Here is a 16,335-nt window from a genome sequence, read left to right as displayed (position 1 = left end):
GGCAAATATCCTTCACCATATCGTGTTATTGTATTATTTTAGTTTGCACGCCAGGGGTCTCCAGCCTTTACCCCTCCAGTAAGCTACCTTTACAAAAGTGCCAGAGAGATACTAATTTTAATGGTCACAAGTAATTGATCAACATAAGAGCCACAACAAGCCTTAGATGGGGTACAGTTAGTTTGTCCATTTAACAGTGCACAAAGGCATCAATCAGGCATCAAAATTATATATTTACAATGGTAATAGCCATTTAATTCATCACATTTTAGTTATGCAGCACAATACATATAATTCAGAAATCCCGTGTCGATCTACTTGGAAGGGGGTATGCTGTGTATGTCTTGAAAAGCCAACTCAAAACTTTATTTAAACTAAATACTAAACTTTTAAAAAAATGTTTAAAATGTCCACAATGTTGTGTAGCCCATCTATTGTTATTGTGTTATTTATAGATATATCTTAACTATTTGTTGTGACACACTTTGTAACTTCCTTGTTTGTTTAAAGTGCTATATAACAAACGCTTGCTTGTTATGCCTAACCACCAGTACTGCACCTTTAACTTATCCATCCTCTTCTTCAGGCCGTCCTGTGCTTTGGCCTGCTCTCCCACCAGGATCACGTCTCTGGTGGCGTCATGGATGGGAATGTCGGACAAATGGAGACCGCGCCCCATCAGCTCTTCCAGTTTATCTACACGAGGAGAGCCCAGGAACATCAGCGAACAGGACTCAGGGACGTGGAGCATCTGACCTTTCAACTCCATCACCTGACCACCAAAAGATACAAGATTAATCAGAGTTAGGCTCAAAGGTGAGATTTGAATAAGCAAAAGGGAGATAGGGAAATGTTGCGTCAGGTCGTGTGGGTGGAAAGTTAAGGTTATTCTCAATAGGTTGTATGGAAATTTTGACTTTCCATTAGGGTGAGGAATAAAACTCCAAAACTAAATGAACACATGGGAGTATCCTCGGGATAACCAGAGAAGTGTGATGTACTTTTTACTAGTTTATTCATTAAAAATAGTTAATATTTGAGAAAATATGGTAAGAAGATATAAACTTGACCCAAAAATGTGTTGTATCATTTTATCTTAACTTCATGATGAAAGTGAACATGAAGGCAAATTTGTGAATTGTAAATTAACAACACGGATAATTTTGCATAAAAAAACCCCCCACAATAATCCTTTTTTAAATAAAACAAAGCTGCCAGGATTCAGATTAACACTGTGTTAAAATAAATAATAACAGTCAGTCGTGTGGATAGTTAATAGTTAGCTATAGTTAGATCAAATGTGTATATTTTGTCCAGTCATATAGCTAATTTTAATCAGAAAACTAGTGACAGGCAGCACGGCTCTTTTCAGAGATTCGGCTCAGATTGACTCCCAGAGAAGAGCCAACTCTTGTGGTTCACAAATGGATCCCTATTAATTATCATTTGGAGAATTTTTCTGCAACAAAAATGGGTATATTTAATCTGTTGTAAAAATAAAACTATCTGCTGTTGTATGATGTTATATGTAATTTAAAACAAGTGTCTTTTTAATCCTTGTATATTTGTTTTGCTTACTGGTCCACCACCTAATGCACAGCTTTCTGTCTACTACCCATATTACTTATGTTTTAGATCTGTAGTGTGTTTTTTTTCCAGATCTGAGCAGGAGCCCTTGCATGGAAACCAGGTGGCTTTTCTGACTCACAAGAATCAATTCTTAGAGCCAGATCTGAACTGGCCAACCCATCACTACAGAAAAAACAACATTTGAAACTGATAAACTGATAAACTGATGGCCTAGTTATTAACACGAGAAATACATAATCACCCTAATGCCACTAAATCCTCAGAGGTCATAGCACTACAACTACTGCCTCACAACTGCTCCAACTCTTTTTGAAAATGCGTGCATGCACCTAAAGAAAATAGCTGTACTACGCAATCCTAGGATGCGACTTGGCTCTGCACCTCCAGTTCTATACCACCAATTTTATACCTTTCCTTAAATACCCACAACGCCTTGCTCTTCTTCATCCCTCCTCCTCTCCCTCTCTCTCTTCCTCCATAGTGTCAGATAGATTATTCCGCTAGTGAGCACACTGCAGCTCTGTTTTATTTATAGCACAAGGCTCTCCTAGGTCTGCATAATACATAGTCTACATCCACACACGATTCATCTTTGCACTAACACACCCAATACGTCTCAATAGGCCGCACATGTCCATCTCTCAGAACAAACATATGGAAGGTGATCAAATATGCACGTGGTATCAACGTGACGGCAAAAAATGGATGCAATCGCGACAAGTGATTGGCACAGGAATGCTAATTAGCTGAAAATGTTATGCTCGAGTCTATATTCCCTCGTGTAAGCTTCAAAAATTCTTAAAACTTTGTGAGAGCTTAATTATAGGCTAGGTGTCGTTATATTGGATGTTTGTGTGCATACGGGTGTCAGTCAGGGTGCAGAGCCGCTGTTTGCTGAGGTAGTGTCTGCCGAGTGGGAGGGCCTACCTGCCTGCCTGCCTGCCGTACTAACAGTGGTCGCCATGGAGACTGTGAAATCAGGAAAGCCACAGACAAAGTTCAACACATACTCCAGATCCGCTTGTACAAATGTCGCTGTCAGACCCAATGTGGACAGTGTGGAGGAGAGGAGAGGAGATAGAGTGTGTGACAGAGGATGGATGAATGTAGGAGATTTGAAGGACACTTGTTTAAAGCTACTTTTTGTATTTAGTATATGATTTTTTTTTTCAACATATTGATTTCTTGTTTGATGAGAAGACTAATGAATTGGAAACAGAATGCAAGAATAACAGTTAGTCTGAAGTTTGAAAATATTATCGTGGAGTGTTTGAAATGAAGCTCCCATGCTTAGTTTTTAATAGAACAAAGATTCAGTCATTTTAAGTAGTCAATGATGCTCTGGAGATTTTCACTGCAGAGTTCCACAGCCAATCCTCGAGAGCAGAGTTCAGAGTTTGGAGGAATAATAAATTTTGAGTTAAATGGGAATAACTTAAAGTCTGTCTGGTCTATGTTATTGAAATCAATATTGAAAAACATTTTTATTGGAATTTGAAAAAAGAATCACTAACCTAAAATGAAATAACCTCAGTGAATTGCTTTATTGCTGCAGCACACGAAAAAGCAGAGAACTACATAGACCATGATCCTTTGCTTCTAGTAAAGTCTACATAACAACAACAACAACAAAAAAAAAAAAGTGTATTAATCCTTTGAAAGAGCAATGATTAAAAGCTTGTTAAAGTACATTTAGAGAAAAGGTAGCATTTCTGCAATACCCTTAGAGCTGTAGAGCTGTAGACGCCAAATGAAATTCTAAAGACCTGTCCTGCAGATCGATTAGTCGACTAAATAGAGGGAGTGGCAAATGTATCTTTGACCCAAACTGCACTCACAAGACTACACCTGCACAGGAGTTCATGCAAAAACAGCTATTTATGCAGAAAAGTACTAGGAAAGAGTGAGTATTTTAAAACAGAATGAACTTCTGAATCACTTCTGAACACTTCTGAAGTAGTTTAATCTGCCCTTTTTTACATATAAATACCTAAATACTAAAATCTTCAGCTGACTCACTTCTCATTTTCGCTCTTGTCCCATTTAAATTCAAAATAAATAAAAAGAGCAGTCGACTTATAGAAATTTTGTTAGGCTAAGGCACAGTCAGTTGATTAATCGAGGCCTACAGCCCTTTCAACCCTCTAAACATATTGTAATAATAATTTAACTCTGACAATTATTATTACATTCTCAGGGAGTATTACTGTAATATAATAAATACTATTGCTTAGGCAGCCGATTGTTACACAAGTATTTCTCCGTCTCCTCCCCCTGCTGCTTGTGGGCTCACACGTACACACAATGGACACATGTGACATAATAATATAGAATGGGACTCAGAGACACACATCCCTGGAGGCCATCGCGTTGGCCTAGTTGTACGCTCAGCTCACTCTTCAGTCCTTCTGCCTGCATCTCCCTGCCACAGCCAAGATTCAGATCAAGATGAGCAGAGAAAGATTACACAATATAAAATGGGTCTGAAAAATGTTTTAACTTTGATTTAGAGTTTAACCATTTCAAAAATAATCACTGATAATATCACAATAATTGAATCTAAACATGTGAGTTAAAGACATGCATAATTTCCTATTATGAGTAATGTGGTGTTTAAACAAGTATTATGTAATTGTACTTCATAACTCAAAACAACATAATGGTTAAGTAGCTTTTAGTCTGGTGGTGTAATGGTGATTATCTTTGTTGGCAATTATTATTATTTATTGTCCCTTTCCTAATAATATACAACAGGTTTGAGGAAGTGAAAATAAAATAAAAATGATATCATTGTGATTTGTATGACAGGAATTGTGATTGCCATAAGACTTGAGATTTATGTTGAGAAATCAAAACTGAATTGAATGAACTAGAATCAAATGCAATTCAGAGCATGTTTGTAGAGCTCTAAACTACATGTTTATCTACCTCCTTCATTTTGTTGCAGAGGACAATATGTTAAGTCTTTGCGGTGTGCTGATTGGGAACCTTTAAATGTCAATTTTGTTCAAATTATGATTAAGAATACAGAAATTTTGTGTCACAAAGATCATGGCCAAAATAATTAGCACTAAGAGTAATATCACAATATATTTAATCTGGCGTTTAAAAATGTGAGTTATAAAAACATTGATCATTTCTTTGTAGGAATAATTTGATGTTTAAATAGTCAATGAAGAGCTTTATAACATCAAAGAACCTTTTTTTTCTAGTGAACGAGGAGTGAATGATTTTATATCATTATAACATTGTGATTTTTATGACAAATTTGATTGCAATTTAAGACTAACAATCAAAACTGAATCATGATTTATGAACTAGAATCACATGCAATTCACAGCACGTTTGTAGAAGTCACTCTATAAACATGTTCTAAAAGCGTCTTTGAGTGTTACAGCATCTTTGAGTCAAAAGAAACAGAAAACACACACCAAAATTCTTGTAGAGGTGCAAATGCAAGGAGCAGCAAGACAAAAATGAAAAAATCCATAGCACACTCAGATGTCCGATGTCCGAAAGTTTTTTTAAAATAAAGCATCTATGAGTGTCTTGAAATGTTCTATACAAGCGTTATGGATTATTAAACTACATGGTTATTATTAAGTTTTAAACAAAATTATCTGTTTAAATTTAGTTGTCATTATGTTTGTTATGTAAATATTTGTGATAATGTGCTAATTGTGACCACCCCAATTGTAATTTTGACCCAATTACGATTACGCATATTGAAATTTTGGTGACTGTTTAAAAATGTGAGTTATAAAAACATGAATAATTCTTAAACAAACATAGAAGTTCAGTTACAATCTATTGTTATATGTTTTGATCATGATTAGCCATATTATTGTTTATTGTCCTCAGTGTAGTTAGTCTTGCAGTCCCATAATGCAATGTCACATATTTGAATGCTTATTGAAAATGGGTGAAATAAATGTCTACTTCCAGAGCTAGCAGGAAACCAGAGTGTAAGGGGGGAAGGTAGAGCATGACAAAGAGCGGAGGGGCCGAAAGAGCTCTGGACTTGGACAATTGGACCAGGTGATGTGGAGAGGGATGGTGTGAGGTGGAAGAGACGCTAATGGATCGTCTTTTGTGCGAGCACCGTGGCATGTCAACATACTCCCATTAGCATGAACAAGCAGCAAGGAGTCAATGAGTCAGGCCCACTCAGCCACTCGCTCACACACGCTAACACAATGCTAACGTGCTAGCTTCTCTGACACAATGTACGTTTAAATAGACTGATATTTCAAGAGGTGTGATCAAGTCTGTGTTAAACTGTAACTAAATCCTTTTAAATTGTAGTGTATTGATCACATATTATGGCACTAGTGGGAAAACTCATTTAAGAGTGTCTAATCAATATTTGAACAGTAAGTAATTGATGTCTGGAGTTTACAGACACCACTATATAGGGATGTAACAATAACCGAAATATCGTGATATTGTATCGTCAAAAGTCTCGCAATAATATCGCGGGCTGTCACAATATATCGAATTACAAGTTTCTTTGCTTAAATGCATTGTTTACAGAAGCAACAGCTTATAAACATCGGGAACTACATATCCCATGATTCATTTCAGTCCAGACAACATGAAGAAATATGTTTTTTACTTGAATTCTTAGGATTATGGCAGAAATAATTCACACCAAAATCAAGGTAGGACAAGGACATCAAGTCAAGGTATTTTAAAAGCAGAAATGTGTCCTATCTACAATTAAGCCTCTCCAAAATATCACAATAAATATCGTACCATGAGATGCATATCATGATAATACATAATAGTTACATCCCTACCACTATGAGATTTTACTTTTACACTGTTCTATATTAAATGATCCAAAGTATGGCATTTAAGTTGTATGGCATTTAACTTATCTCCACAACAACCAACTGATACAAACAGGCAAAGCTGCTGGTCGTATCTGTGGATAGGCGACCCCACAGTATGAATTCAAATTTAACATGGTATTTTTGAGCAATAAAACGCCTGTAATCAAATAGATGCATGGTAGGTAAGTTTAAAATCAAATGTAGGTTATTAACGTATACACAAATAAAAAAGATTAACTAGGGTAGCTGTGAAAGGCTAAAGATTATAGTTGCTTTTGAGCACATTGTTGGTATGGGCTGACGTTCTGCATGTAAGACCTTTCAGTCATACTTTTAGGATTAAGGATTAAGTAAAATTTTCTTTTTTTAAGGATTGATTTGAAGTGAAATCTACAGATGTTAGGAGACACAAATCTTGAGGATTTGTGCTGCAATACTGTCAAAATCTGTTTAATATTGGTTTTGAATCTTTGTCGTGACTGTTGTTGCCTGGTTTCAGAAGTGTTGCAAGCAGTTTGCCTTTATTACATGTGAAGTCTACACCTCGACGGGCTGTTTAAATAAAGTATGTCAAATTAGGAGCAGTGTCTTTAGTGCGGAGACAGAATGAGACATGATGTTGAGATGATGCAAGAGTGGAAAGGCGCTGTGTACACTTCCCACTGTACGCTCAGAGACAGATGGTGCTGTGACCTTTCAGGAGGTCAGAGCACGCCGCAGCACAGGTCATATCCCTGGGAGAAGAAGACACAAGAGTCCCACTGCAAACGCCCCATGGCCCATTCAAACCATGTGTGGCCTCTTTACCTTGGCCTGTCGCCTCGCTCTGCTGCCCTTTCACTGAAAATGTCAGGGCTCCCCTCTCTCTCTATCTGCGGCCTGAGTTAGTGTTCTCTCCTCAGGTATGACACAAGGTACTATACAGAACAACTGTACAACTGGAGGACATACCGCAATCTCTCAAAGGGCAGCAGACTGTTGATGCAAATTAAAGAGGAACATTTATGTGACATGCTCATGGGATGTCAGTAGCAGTGAGAGAGTGTCACACGTACCTTTTCCTTAGTTCCAGTCTGTGCAATGTCAGGCCTGGTGCGGATGGTAAATGGAGATGCCAGCCTTAGGAGTATTCCCTTGAAAGAAGGCTCCATTTTGGGAGAAACAATCTCAAAACAGTCCCTGAAGGAGAGGACCCGGTGAGGCTCGATGCGAGCCTGCTTTCTGAGCCCCTCTCCGAGCTGCAGCAGCTCCATTCCCGGTCCCAGCACCAGATGGAAAGGGAAGGCCCGGCAGAATGTGGCCAGGCCAATGCGCAGGTCGCTGGGGTTGGTGGACAGAGACAGAGGGGGTCTTTTGTTTGGGACAGAGATGAGGGACACAGAACGTGTCTCCTGGATCTGGAAGGAGAGGCAAACAGTGGGGCTGGAGGTGGGGAAGGCGGAGGGAGGGGAGGGAGAGGAGGAGGGGGAGGCTGTGGGGGAGGCTGTGGGAGTGGGACTCCTGGAGTCTCCATCAGTCTGCTCCAGGTCCTCTGAGGGCAGAGGAGTCAGAGGAGGAACCTCCTCCACCTCCACCTCCGAGTGATAGAGTCGCTTAGCAACGGCTTTGATGAGGCCTGGCATGACTAGGCCCACCACAGGAGCAGGGTTCAAACAGTGTAGCAGCAGCACTCGCCCTCTGCTAGCCCGCTCCTCCTCACACACTTTGTGCACTTTTCTCCGCTGTTTCTCCTCCTCATGTGGGTCCTTGCACTGGAAGGACGGGCTCTCAGATGAAGCTCGGCGCCCTGTGGAGGTGCGAATGTGTTCCAAAATGGCATCAAAGCCATTGAAAAAGTCTTGAAGGTTTCCTCCCAAAGCACGGAGCACTCGCTCATTCTCTTCAAAACACAGGCCAAAAAACTCCTCTCCAAAATGCTCTCGAAGCTCACAGAAGGGCACTCCTGAGAAAGAGGACACACAAACATTTAACTTGTATAATCGTTTGTACAGACACTGTTGTACACACACAGTGTATAGTACATGTACTACACACGCCACTGAAAAGATGAGGTACATATCATTATGTGACATGCTCAAAGCTTCAGATGACCCCACCACTACATCCTCTCAGCTACACTTTATTAAATCCATTTGTCTCAGACCCAGATGAATACTCTATGATTAGTACTTTAAGGGAAGCCATGATATTAGAACAGTCAGTGTGACATGGTGCCTCTTGAGTAGCACTGTGCACATATTTATAAGATGAAAAACAAGTAGGTAAAGATACTTGGGACACCCAGACAGGAGGAATCAGAGACCCATCTGGTCAGGGAATACCTGGTAGTCCTCCAGGACAATCTGGAGAATGTGTCAAGAAAACTAAATGTGTGTTTTGCCAGATGCTGTGATAAGTCACCAGTACACAGATATAAAGGCAGTGTTCTGTCATTAAGTTCAATATGATCATATGCAGGACAAACCATGTCCAATGATACTGGTACAAAGTCTCAGCGACAGTGGACCTTTGGAACCAGACGGACAGGACATTAGTGAAGGTCAGACTAAAGTGAATTATGGGCGACTCCAGCTCCTGTCTGCATAGTGAACAGCACTGCAGAGGAGGACAAGAGAGAGAGAAGGTAAGAGAAGATTCTCCAAGCTAGAACAAAGATGTACTGAGTGACTCACAAGCCCAACACGTACTGTCCGTGTGTGTTTTTCTGAGCCCACAGTGACTACACACAGACTGTGTACATAGTACTTTATGTGTAAACACATGTAGGCTACATGTGTGTCAGCAAGTGTACTAGTTTATACAACACTCCTCATTTTCAGGAGAGATGACAGCAGCTTTTCCAAAGGTCTGCCCTTGGGGGAATGGTATTAATAGTAGCCTGCTGTACCACTGATTTTGATTCATGGGGAAATGTGCAGAAAAGTGTTCAAACATGGTTAATGCGTAAGAGAGAGTGTATGTTAATTTATCTGTATGTAAAAGAAGCCTCACCCATTATGGTAGCCATGTACTGCAGGATCTGTAGAACATCCTCCTCTGAACCAGAGTTTTCTAGGAAGGGGCACTTTTCCTCTTTTCTGTCTCTTCTCTTTTCCTCAATGCTTTGACACCTTAGAGGAACGCAACAATAGTATATAATTCAAGAATATATTGAAGAGTAGCAAGGTTTAAATTAAAATTATAACAAACACTTGAATGATAGATATTATTCAAACAAAATTACAGCAAGAGATGAGAAAAAGCAGAGAGAAATGAGGAGGCAGTGTGAGGGACTGAGCGGGTGTGTGCACAGACATGTGTGAAAGGCAGACAGTGACTTGAAGAAAGAAGAAAAGGAGAGATGGGGATGCCACAGACAGCCCGGAGACAGCAGGCAGACAGCAGGGAGACAGTCAGGAGACAGCAGGTTAGAACAGGTAGAAAGCAAGGAGAGAGCAGGAGACAGCAGGAGTCAGTGTGTAGATAGAAGATACACAGTCAGGTAGACAGCAGGTGGATACACAGGAGACAAAGGGTTAAATCCAGGTAAGTAGACAGCAGTACACAGAGAACAAGTAGACAGCAGGTAGGCCGCAAGTACTATAGAAAGCAAGGAAATACAGTAGTAGGTGGAAGGCAGGGAGACAAAAAGTTAAAGGTCCTACAGTAAATTACACAAAATGGATTCTTGTAAGCCTCAAGCCCCGTTGTTACCTCATCAAAAGCACACCAGGAGTTTTGTTTCATTCACATATGTCTGAATAATCCTTTAGTACTAGCCTGCCTACATCTCTAAAAGCTCAAAATGCTCTATTCCACCTTGTGATGTCATAAGCGATAATTTTCAACTACTTTTTACATTTTGTTCAGTGGAGATTGGTGATTTCAGGTCTAAAATAATCCAAAGAATTCTGCTGAAGGTGTATGGAGTTTAAAAACACAGTGGAATTTACTATATTACCACATGACATGAGTGTTTTCTTGTTTGTGTGTTAAATATATGAATGAAACTAAATAAAACTCCAGTTGTGTTTTTGAGGATAAAACTTTATAACATAGATGAGAAAATCGCAACCGGATATAGCCGGATAGAGCAAATAGAAAGCAAGTAGATAGGTGATAGGTGAGAGCAGATAGAAAACATAGGAGGAACGCAGGAGGGTAGACAACATGTAGAAAGCAGGATATGAAGCCACGAGATCATTATCAGTGAAAACCAGCAGGTAGACAAGCATGTGAGCTCACCTGATCTCCTGCTGTCTGTAGAAGTTAAGAGTCCGCTGCAGAGCCTCCTGAACAGTCTGTGTCTGCAAATGAAAAAAATATTTATAGTGTCAATGTTTTGAATGTAAATAATACTAGCAACTTGTTTTGTCATGCTTAATTTGATGGATAAAATCATAAATTGAACCTTTTTTATCTAGTTGTTGTTTGCTCCTATTCATCTTATAGATTTTTTTTTTTTGGTCAAAAACAGAATGATGCTGTATTTTAAAGGTGTGTGTAACTTTTCTTGGAAAGTCCATAACTTGTTTGTCTCTGTGCTGTTATTGTCTTGACTGACACAGTACACTTACACAGTATGGCATTTAATTTATCTCACTGATATTTTATAGCTGAAAAATGTGCATTATTATTATATATTCCACAGTTTTGACCAGTAACTTGGCTTGTTGTTGCCTCTGAGTTGTCCCCAGGGAGATCTAGATTTTTAATGCCATATTGTGGGCAATTCTACACAACTCTATAACATTCCCATCTGCGACCAGAAACATTACACAGAGTATTGTTTTTACTGGAATCATTTACAACTGCAACAATTTTAACATGTACACTACAAGCTTGTACAGTTGTAATTTGCATTTCAGTCCGCTTAAGCTTAAGAGGGCGGCTACAATCTGATTATGTTTGATACAGCTCAAACGCAACGCTGCAGTGACAATACTAGAACACTGTGTGCCAGCTGGACAGGTCAGTGCCAGGCCCACGCCCACTGTGGCGACTGGACAGGCAAAGGGTGTAATAGTGTGTGCATATAGAAATCAGCAAATACAATAATGCATGTCTCTACTGATGTAAAAGGGTCATTTGTGTTGTGTTTTTATTGATGTGTCTGAAATATATGCCATCAATAGATTAAAATTCAGAAACATGTTTTAGTTTGATGTTTTAGCCCCGCCCACTTAGTCCTTTCTATGACTGTGATATTGCACCATGACACTAAAACAACTGTCTGGTTTCGAGGCTCATGCTGTTTCCTTATAGTCCTCCAATCTCCGCCTACGATTTCCTTTCTTTTTGTCACTCTTCACAATGCACCATGACAAAGAATAGTGTCAGGGAGTTGGTTTCCCCTGATTCTTTGTAACACTGTGGCTGATTAGATGATAAAAGTTTACCCTGTAATTAGCTCCTTTATTAGTTATCACCTAGAACATAGATCATAATTTACAGTCTCATTTTTTCTTATTTAGCAGCTTTCGCCAGACAACCTGTGATGTAAAGAGCGTTTATCTTGACAAGAATAAATTAAAAGTAAGCTCAGGCTCTTTAAAAGCGGAGAAATTGAAGGTTTGCAAGTGATCAAACAGTTTAATTAACCACCAAAGTGCAGAAATGTCAGTTTACAAGCTTGTTTGAAATGTTACACTATACGTTTGATCTATGATTGTAGTTTATAATAATAAAATAAATAAATAAACAATATACTGAATATAGTTTGTTGTATAATAAATTGGAAAAGCCTGAGAGTTGAAGAGGCGAGACATGATATGAAGAGAAAAGTTCTAAATAAACCCAGCAATAAACCCAAAAAACACTGTGATAGTGTCCATTCCAATCTAATGCAGTCCAGTCTGGCTATGTTTCCGTTGTAGGGAGTATTATAGCAATGATGACATAGGCCAGGATAACAAGCACTGAGCAGATAGTGAGTGCCCTCAGTACACAACAGTGCAATTTCTCTGTTTTGAAGTATGCAAATTTCAGTTTTTCCCATCAATTTGATTTGTATGGTCTTATGGTCTTTTTAGAGTGTCTGAAAGTGGAATGTTTTGGGATATAAATCTTCCCTTTATAGTTATAGCTGGGATATAATTTTTGCCCTAACTGATCCTTATTTTGTTTGTGTTTCAAGCTTGTTTTCCCCACTGTTTGACAAGTAAATAAGTAAATAAAATCACTGAATTTATCATGTCACAAACCACATGGCCAATGGTTCATCACTGAAATCAAATCACTCATTCTTTTTTCCCATATCGTGCATCCCTTTTCTCACGGAGCCGTCCTTGATTTTACCACTCATTTACCACGCACAAGGCTACAGCAGAAAGACCCACCACCCAACAGAGAGGAACTGTTATCAGGCCACACACCAAAACACATGTGCTAACACTGCTCAACACAAATACATCACCATCATTAGCCCGCATTGTTGGCCTAGCTGTTTACCCTACACGCAACTCAATAGGCCATGTTATTTGCACTAAAGCCACAATGAATAGGCCATTCATAGGTTCATTTTTTATTTAGTTTGGGGGTTGTATTTTTTTCAAGTGAATTAGATTTTTCATCTCTCCTTGATTGTTTTGTTGTTTGTCCTTACTTTGAAAGGAGAGCCGGCCCCATTTGTCTGGCTGTGTCACTCTCTCCCCCTCTTTCTTGTTCTTAGTCAAACTCATCTGACTTGTACCTGGCGTTTCTGGATGACTGATTCGCTCATGCAAATAGACAGACGCGGGTTTTAATAGGATATGTCCTTGTCTCCGTTTTCCATTTCCAGTTTTATATTAAGGACTGCCGCAAAGGACGGGAACGCTGAATAGATGCAATGAATGTAGACAGGTTTTCCACAGTTCCACAGTTAATACATAGAAAATGTTCAAATTGCATTACGTACAAAAATTGCAAAAGCTATTCTAAAGGTTAGTAGCTGCGGGTGATACAATTGTAACTGGACTTTATTTTGGTTGTACGATCTGGCAACCCACAGGGAGTTTTCTGACTGAATATCAAAATCAAATCAAATCAAACTTTTCACTGCCCATTTGTTGTCGCTTTTTCTGGAATTTTACACACTCTTGCATTATCTATCTAGTATTTCTTTCATTGTGGGTATTTTTATTGGTCAAAAATACCATGAAAGGGATTGCCTCTCCACAGATCTAGCCTGGGACTTGGCCTGAAAGTGTCACCTGCTTGTCTCCATAGATAGATTAGGTTTAATACAGTGAAAAATTCCAGTATGACATTAAATATTATGTTATTGTCTGCTCTTTTATAATGTTGCCTCATCACAAACATACTGGAGTTGTGTTTAGTGTCATTCACACATTTAACACACAAAATCTGCATATTTAGGCTGAAATTTTCTCAAACTGAAAACGCCCTGTTCCACCTTGTGACGTCATGTGGCAGTACAGGAGGTGCTCCACTGTGATTTTAAACTCCATATACTTTCACTAGAATCATTTGGTTCATATCAGCCTTGGAATTTCCAACTACGGTATTTTTCTGATGAGGAAACAACATTATAACAAAGATCAGAAAACAGAGTAATATGGGCCCTTTAAGTAGACAAAATCATTAAAAGGCATGCACTGTATGGGTGTGTAAAAATAACAAAATATTGATATATTGTATCATTTAATGTGATGATACAGTTTGATATCGTGGGTTGCTGTATCGATATATCACCAAGAGTGTTTTTGCTGTATTTTACTAAATTATTTTGTTACAGCTACAATTTTGTTGCTTGTTTAGAGAAAGGAAACTCATTTATGCGACACATTTGACATTTTCACTGTTCACTGTGTGTTTCATATTAACTTTGCACAAGAAGTGGTTTAACAAAGACTTTTAGTATCACAGCCATGATTTAGCCTTTATTTTTTTAACTGAAGCAAATTGTTTTGAAATACCGCATCAAATCGAAAGTGCACTGTATCAAGATATGTACCGTATCATGGCCTATGTACCGAGATATGTATCGGCAACTTCTTAATGATACCCAACCCTAATGCACTGCAAGAAATAAATGGCATAATTAAGCAATAATTATCCATAAAATTTACTTATTAGACCCTCTAAAGCTCAAATCTTATCGTAATATAAAAAAAAATCTTCCTAATATTGCAAAAAATATACAGAAAATATTGAGCCACAGAATATATTGTTCCAGCTATCATTTACTGAGTCGATATAGTAATAGAAAGAATAAATAAGGTAAAGCCAATAGTTATATTTATTGCACATATTGTCCAAACCTTAAAGAATGGGGAAAAAAAATAAAGCAACTCAATGTCCCAAACAGCTGATAAGGAAACGAATTGCTCCATTCTCTTATTATTCGTATCATTAGGGAAAGCTCAAACTCCAGATGAGCCCCTTCTCGATATTGCGCATAGCGAGCCTCATCTGTCAGAGCGCTGACAAATACAAAAACATCTCTCTCCGTGTAATCAAAGCACAGGGTTCTCTCAGGTTTGGGGGCTGAAAGAATTGGATTATGGAGAACAGCGATTTTTCCTGTGTTTGTGCAGTGATTGGGAAAGCGTGGAGGCATGCTTTGTTACATGGCAGTAAGTAAAAAGTGTATTAAAAAATCCGGTGTGATTGTTTAGATACGATACAAATGTATAATAAATGCGTTATGTCATTGTATTGTATTTTATATGTGCAAGTGTCTTACGGGGTTTCCACAGGACATCATCGGCCTAGTTCGAACAGAGTTGGCAAAGGTTTAAGGCCAGATGCTCACGATCACAGACAGTTGAATCATTTTAGCATTTTGTTCAAACGCTTGAAACAGTATTGAAAAAGAGTTGAGCAAAATTTATCAAGAGCTAAAAAAAGATTTGAAATTTTACCAGAAAAGGTGATAATGCTTTTTATTTTAAAGCAGCATTATGTAGCATTTCTGGTTGGTTCACTTGTTTGTACAGAGATGCTATGGCTTTACTTAGAATGTTCCACAAAATGGTATTAAAATCATCTCCATGCAGAAGTTTCAGGTCAGATCTGTGGAGAGGCGGCCACTCACAGTAAGAATGTTTTTCAAGACATTTTTTAGCTATAAAGGCACCTTGAATTGAATAAATGCAAGATAAAGTTTTATGCCATGCTGAGGAACATTTCTGGCAAAGCAGTAACATCACCATGGAGACAAGCAGGAGGCAGACTCCCTACCAGAAATGTTACATGGCGCACCTTTAACAAGTGATGCTGCAATAACTAATTACAACCTGTATGAGCCAATTTAATGTGTTTATTCCCACTTGTTTACGGTTGTGTGTCAAATTAACTACTACACAGCTCAACACACATACACAGCTCAACACACATACACAGCTCATGCACACTGGCACTTTTCTGCTCATATTTGTAGGCAACACCCGAAGCTTTGATCAGCATCACGGGTCAGCGGGCTAATGGCCACTTCCACAGCAACAAAACACACACACACAACTGTTGGCCACATGTTAAAGCCTGTGGGTGAGTGTAGTCGGGCTCTGCTCTGCTGTCACGCTCTGGCACAGACAGACGCACACTGAACCAGAACAGAGCTGAGGTGACCAATGGCAACAGGTGCTTTACTATTGTGTGGAGTTTACAGCTTTGTATAAAGAATGTTTCTATACAACAATATCAGTGCTTAAGCTGAAGTAAGTCTTGAATGGATGCAAGTAAGGACGTGCAAGTGATGATTTTATTTCTAATCAGTAATCGTCAGCTTAGGTATTCTACAGCCAGTCCTCTGTCAATAAAAGCATGTGGTTGGAATATAGAACCAACCTTTTTTGTTTTAAATGTTTTTATTTGACACAATTAAATCAAAATTCTAAATCATCATCGATCAATATAAGGAAAAATTGTGATTAATTTAACCCTATCCATGCAATCGTAGTACTACTTGACCTTCTGATGCAAGGAG

At 38.7% G+C, this 16,335-nt stretch overlaps 1 protein-coding gene across 1 annotated transcript in view; it reads right to left on the bottom strand.

The window, feature by feature from the left end:
• Positions 1 to 16,335, bottom strand: part of gucy1a2 (guanylate cyclase 1, soluble, alpha 2) — a 32,256-nt gene that overhangs the window by 14,007 nt on the left and 1,914 nt on the right. Inside the window, exons 2-5 of the mRNA XM_020940435.2 lie at positions 10,650 to 10,711; positions 9,417 to 9,535; positions 7,481 to 8,367; positions 560 to 772 (exon numbers count right to left, since the gene is read on the bottom strand). Of these exons, the coding sequence (XP_020796094.1) occupies positions 560 to 772; positions 7,481 to 8,367; positions 9,417 to 9,535; positions 10,650 to 10,711 (1,281 nt within the window). The remainder of the gene's footprint in view (positions 1 to 559; positions 773 to 7,480; positions 8,368 to 9,416; positions 9,536 to 10,649; positions 10,712 to 16,335) is intronic.

The sequence above is a fragment of the Boleophthalmus pectinirostris genome, unplaced genomic scaffold (genome assembly GCF_026225935.1).
Source record: "Boleophthalmus pectinirostris isolate CB_2022bp ecotype Guang Dong unplaced genomic scaffold, ASM2622593v1 HiC_scaffold_9, whole genome shotgun sequence".
NCBI classification, from domain to species: Eukaryota; Metazoa; Chordata; class Actinopteri; order Gobiiformes; family Gobiidae; genus Boleophthalmus; species Boleophthalmus pectinirostris.
This window is presented reverse-complemented; position numbering and strand designations above follow the sequence as displayed.